Here is a 6319-nt window from a genome sequence, read left to right as displayed (position 1 = left end):
ACAAGGTCTGAGAAAAGGTCAAATCAAATCAAACTTTATTTATATAGCCCAATATCACAAAACACGTTCGTCTTAGTGGGTTTTACAGATTAACAAACATGAATGAAAGTACTTAAAGAAAAAGAAAAAAAACTACAAGAAAATAAAAAAGACAAGATAGAATGTAAAATCAAGAATAGCCTATAAATACATAAAAACAATCAAATGTAGGTCATGGGTAATCTGCAACCATCTTTAACTATAGGCTCTTTCCTCTCCTCCCTTGTTTCCTTTCTCTTATGCTTCCTCTCCTCCTTTCCTCTCCTCCCTTGTTACCTCTCCTCCTTTGATCCCCTCCTTGTTTCCTCTCCTTTCTTCCTCTATCCAGAGAGCAGTAGGCAGGAGAAGAGGGAGATCAAGTGTCCCACCCCAGGGTGTGATGGGACGGGTCATGTGACCGGTCTGTACCCCCACCACCGCAGCCTGTCAGGCTGTCCGCACAAGGACAGGATCCCCCCCGAGAGTGAGTGTTCTTCACAAAAAGTGACAACAAAAGGCAGGGACAGAGAGAAACACACACCCTCCCTCACACTGGAGTGACACATCAAGCACTGTAAAACCACTACTCCTCATTTCATCAGTGTCCCCTAAATGTCTCAAGCTATTCACTCTCTAACATACACAGAAACATAGAAACCACCATGTAAAAGATAAAGGTACACAGGTAAGAACATTCTAAACAGACATTTTGATTTAGTTTACTGGCTGGTTTCTGTAAATATACGCTTAAAAACTGAAACGTTGACTTGAATTAAATATATTATGTCAAAACAATTCACATCACTGTATTAGGTTAGTTGAAAGCAATAATCTTAAATTGACCCCATTATTTTTTATTTAAAGGGGACCTATCATGCAAAATGCACTTCTGTGATGTCTTCTATACAGGTAATATGTGGGTCCCGGCGTTGGGTCGGGCGAACTCACGCAGCGTCAGAAAATAAAACCCTTTCTCTTTTCCTCCGTACCCAAATCTTTTAAAAAAGGGGGTACAATGAGCAGATACAGATTTGCTGCCAATATGACGTCAGATCGGCAGCGGACCCACAGAAAGTTGCTATCAGAAACAATGCCTGACGTGCTTTGTACGTAATCTCGTCTTTGTTTACATTAGCAAGCCTTGCTAACACTCAGAGCTAACCTGTACTGTAGAGCACATTTGTTTAAAAACCAGGAAATAAAAAAAGGAACTCACCTGGTGATAAACCCGCAAGAGAAAATGCATTTGAGCTCCATACTGTTTCAGAAATAATCCTTAAAGTGGTTTAGAACAGGATGGCGTTTTATCACAGCAGAATTTAACTTTATCTCCGGTAGAATTCTGATCAGGCATTAGCTCCGCCTCCTCTCTTCTTCTTTTTTCAAGCTAAGGACCCAAAATCCGCGTTTCTCTAACGCAGCGTCCACACGGAATCGTGGTGTGTTTCTGTCCGTCTGACTGTAGAGACATGTCTTACATACATATCAGAGGCCATTTTACTGTAGCTATGACTACAAGTACATTACATGTGCAGTTCCCTGCTATTTTCTGACAAAGGATTGCTGCTAGTTTTCATTCTAAGGGACTGTACTAAACTGAAAGGAGGGGTTAGGGAAGTGAGAATAATATATCTTACTGGAAACAGTTGTCTCTTCAAGGGGGGATACGTTTATGTTATGTTTGTGAGGAAACAGGCCCCTTTGTTTAGTTTCGTTCTCTAAAGCCAGACACCTGTCCTCAAACATGTTTGTTGCTACTTTTTACATTTAATAACAAAAATGCGACCACATACACAATATACTTGAATATATAACATTTTAACTTTGCAAACTTTTTTTATCAACAGCCACTGAGCTGCTGCAGTCTGGTGCAGTTATTCAATTTCACACATAACAGTTTTAAACGATCTCATTATTAGTAGCTTACATATTCATTTACTTATGTTCGCCATAGTCAAAGGAAAATAATATAATGCTGGGGTGTGTCTTGCCTTCCCCAAATGATTTCCATACAGTGCCTTACGTGTAAAAAGAGTTTAGATGAAATTGTGGATTTTCTCTAACCTTGTGTGTGTGTGTGTGTGTGTGTGTGTGTGTGTGTGTGTGTGTGTGTGTGTGCGTGCGTGCGTGCGTGTGTGTGTGTATTTCTCCACAGTTCTGGCCATGCATGAGAACGTGCTGAAGTGTCCGACACCTGGCTGCACCGGGCAGGGCCACGTTAACAGCAACAGAAACACACACCGCAGGTAACCATGCATACATGCATACATCACACTGATTGTGTTTGACTACACTCTGCAGATGAGGGTGTTATGCACAGGGCATGCATTCCCTTTGTGCATTTGCAAGCTCAAATATTCATATATGCAGGACAGGGAATGTGTCAGTCCACATCAGTGCAATGCAGATTTACATGGTCAGCAACATGCTCCCCTTTTGATATTCATATTTTTGCGTGCAGTCTCTCCGGATGCCCCATCGCCGCTGCAGAGAAGCTGTCCAAGGGCCTCGACAAGCAGCATCTCTCCCCCCCCGGCAGCGAGCTGCTCAAAGGAAGTCCCAACGACAGGGTGCTAAGGTGGGGTTCACAAAATATTTTATCATATACTTTAAATATTTCCTTTTAAGATATCCGCTTGACTAAATAAGAAATGCATGGGTCCCCGGGAGGAGAGCTCTAAGATGTAAAGCAAGCCGATCATCATGAACCAACCAACGTATTAGTTATAATCTCACATGTTGTCTTTCTTATTAAAGACCTTGATAGAGTAAAAAAACTGCAAAATGAATGTATACAATAACAAATAAAATACTTCCAGACTGTATTCAGAATTAGACTGTTCCAAATGATAGTAATTCAACATTAACTACATTTTTTGTGTATACATTCAATGTGAATTATAAGAAATAATAAATGTTAAAAGGGGTACTTTTAAAAAAGTCTACACCTTTCCAGTCAGTATATACTCGCTAAGGTTGGTCACTTCAAAAGTACCAACTTATTTTGTTATTTAAGATTCAAATGTTTTATTTTAATACGTACAAAAGCTATAGTGTAGTAAGTCCCAACAACCCAACATATAATATACTACTGATTAAATAAGGAAGTCAAATAGTTACAAATACATTTTGTATATGTGTATTTGATTTGTATTAGTTCAAATGAAACCAACTCAACTCAACTAAAGATGAGGCATCACATCTATCCCCAGACTGAGATAGATCACTATATAAAAGCTCTCCCACAGTGGAGTCCCTCTCAGGCTGTTCCTCCTGAACTCAGACAGATCTCAGACCTGCTGACCTTGTTCCTCAGAGGTAGAGCTGTGTGTGAGTGGCTGGATACAGACAGGAGGTGTTGGAGCATTCAGCATGCCGCTGCGATCATTACTGTCCCCAACACTGACATCTCTTTATCTTCATTAATCTCTGAGCGGTCAGCGCCCAGTTCCCGGCCAGAAGAATGATAATTAACACAAGCAGACACTGGTATTATGCTAAGTCCATGCTCCTCCTCATTGGTATTGTAATTAATAATGCCGCCGATAAGCTAATTATGCAAGTTACAGGGGCACTGCGGGGGGAAAGGAGAAATAATTGCTTTCCTTAAGGAAAAGCTCATCAGTGGTTGGACAAAAGCAGAGGATTAAAACATAATAAGGCTTGCTTTGTTTTCCCTCCTCAGATTGTAAGCAGAATGAGCTAAGAATGTGTGTTATGTGAAGAATTCCTCATGCAATCCGTGCTCTAATGTTGAATAAATAAAAAGGGGGAGTAAATCCCCTGTGATCGGTGGTAGGACGTTTTTTTTACTGTCATGAAAACCCTCCTCAGATGTGAGCAGAATGACTGCAGGCCGGGTCATGTACTAGCACAGGGACTCAGACATGATGCAGAGGAGGAGGGAAAAGGGCTGGGCAAAAAGTGGGCGGAGGACCTCTCTCCCCCCCCCCCTGCCTCTCCCTGGTCTATAAGTGGATTTATGCCAACAGGTCTAACAAAAGCGCAGGCTCTCTAGGAAAACGAGAGGGCTTAAAGCTCATAAATTCCATGCTGTACAACATGCAAATGTGCCCTCTGCTGATAAGAGAGCTTTTAATCCTGCTGCACTCCTGCTAAGTACACCGTGGCCCTATCTTTACTCTCTCTGTGTCACTCTCCCTCTCTCATTCTCTCCCCACTCTTTTTTCTGCCTTGCTTATTTTTTTTTTTTGTCACTGCCTAATTTTTATCCCATATCTATTCTATTTGACTTTCTTTATTTTTGCCTTAATCCCCCCTCTATACCTCCAGCCCCACCCTGACATCCTCTCGCTCTCCCTTCCCTCCCCTCAGGCCTATGTGCTTTGTGAAGCAGCTGGAGGTGCCTCAGTACGGTAGCTACCGGCCCGACATGGCGCCCAGCACCCCCCGCGCCAACCTGGCCCGGGAGCTGGAGAAGTACTCCAAGGTGTCCTTCGATTACGCCAGCTTCGACGCGCAGGTGTTCGGGAGGCGCATGCTGGCTCCAAAGATACACAGCAGCGATATGACACCCAAAGCCTTCAAAAGTAGGAGAGCCCCGTCCATTTGTTTTCAAACCATTCACAGACGGAGAGTGGTGGAAGAAGTACTCAGATCTAGTATTGGCATAATAAAGTGTTCTTCAAGTACAAAAAGTACTCATTTTCCAGTGTAGCCCATTTCATAATAAATCAAATATTACATTATTGTATTCTAATTATTCAGGCATGTTGTCAATTTGTCAATCCCCAACTTGTTACAGTTGGGGATTATTTAAATTACTTGACATACTGCTGCTAGCTTAACCCATGATAATAATACATGATTTATTATGGTTGATTTATATTCTGTACTATTCATTTATATCTGCATTTCAAAGTGGCTTGTAACTAAAGCTGTAAAATGAATGTATTGGAGTAAAAAGTAAAAAAATAACCTCCAAAGTAAAGTAAAAGTATAAAGTAGCATCACGTGAGTAAATTATTACCTCAAAATGGTACTTAGGTAAATGTACTTAAAGGTGGGGTAGGTCATTTTGGAGAAACCAGCTCGAGTGCGCTAGAATTTGAAAATACACAACCGGAACAAATCTGCCACTTCCTTACAGAGCCCCTCCTCCAACACACACAAACACGCACATACCAATGAGGGCACGAGATAAGTTTGTGCACAGATGGAAGGCTGATAGGCAGGTAGGCCGTCAAGTTACTTTAGCCGGGCCGGCTCAGATGATCGGTCGTGCTTTTTACAGTACTACTACATTTTTTAATGGATTTTTGGCCAAAGCACTTAATATATTCATTGCTATCGGGATGTTAAGAGCATTCCATGGAATATAACAAAAAGTGTATCTCGAGCCAGTTTTTCAAACTTACCTACCCCACCTTTAATTCACCACTGCAGACGGATCAGGCTACTTACTCATTAAGCTAAGCTAATAAGCTATTGGTTCTAGCTTCGCATGTTTTGTCTACTTGTCTGTTGTGTTTATTTTTAACATCAACTGATCTTACGTTGACCTTTGCCCTCCCACAGCTAAGCCCTCATTCCCCAAGTCGCCGTCACCCAGCCTCAGTTTCCACGGTTACGGGAAGAGCTCCTCGTTGGCCTATGACTACTCCCATGATGCCGAGGCGGCTCACATGGCTGCCACCGCCATCCTCAACCTGTCCACCCGCTGCTGGGAGAAACCAGAGAACCTGAGCACCAAGCCGCAGAGCACCGAGCCGCAGAGCACCGAGCCGCAGAGCACCGAGCCGCAGAGCAAGGTACTGCAGCCGCACAGTAACTACAGGGTGATCACAGACAGCAGGTTGGGAAACAGGCCTTCATCTGATCCTTCAGGGGCGAGCCTCCCATCCCCTCTCGTCTTCTCTCCTCCTCTCCTCTGATCATGTCTCCTTTTCTCTCCTCTTTTCTCCTCTCCTCTTGTCTCCTCTTGTCTCCTCTCCTCTTGTCTCCTTTTGTTTCCTCTCCTCACTTTTTTTCTTTATTTCCTTTCCTTTTTTCTTTCCTCGTCCTCTTCTTTCTTCCTCCTCCTATGTCTTTCTCTTTTGGTTTTTTCTCCCCTCTCACTTTCCTCGTCTCTTCCTCTTCTCTGCCTCCCCCCCTCCTGTCTTTTGCTCATTTTGTTCTCTCCCATCAGCTCTGCATGAATATATCATCACGAGGCCTTGGCTTACAGGATGGTGTTGAGATGCAGTTGCATCACCTCTCCCGTCCTCTTCTATCCTTTCATCCCTCCAGCCCACACACTTTTCATGTTGTTATTGAATCTGGACGGCTGCCAGTTCCCTGG

General features: G+C 42.9%; 1 protein-coding gene across 1 annotated transcript; it reads left to right on the top strand.

The window, feature by feature from the left end:
* Window positions 1-213: 213 nt before the first annotated feature.
* On the top strand, window positions 214-5833 carry LOC104947880 (myelin transcription factor 1-like; the record flags this gene model as incomplete). Its single annotated transcript, XM_010773993.1, has 6 exons — window positions 214-217; window positions 368-502; window positions 2174-2264; window positions 2480-2596; window positions 4312-4568; window positions 5557-5833. Coding segments are annotated over exons 1-6 (881 nt in total), but the record flags the coding sequence as incomplete, so codon positions are not given.
* Between the last annotated feature and the right edge of the window lie 486 nt (window positions 5834-6319).

Source organism: Notothenia coriiceps, unplaced genomic scaffold (assembly GCF_000735185.1).
Source record: "Notothenia coriiceps isolate Sejong01 unplaced genomic scaffold, NC01 NC01_scaffold00013308, whole genome shotgun sequence".
In the NCBI taxonomy this organism is placed as follows: domain Eukaryota; kingdom Metazoa; phylum Chordata; class Actinopteri; order Perciformes; family Nototheniidae; genus Notothenia; species Notothenia coriiceps.
Note: the sequence above shows the minus strand (reverse complement) of the source record. Positions and strands in the feature narration are given on the sequence as shown.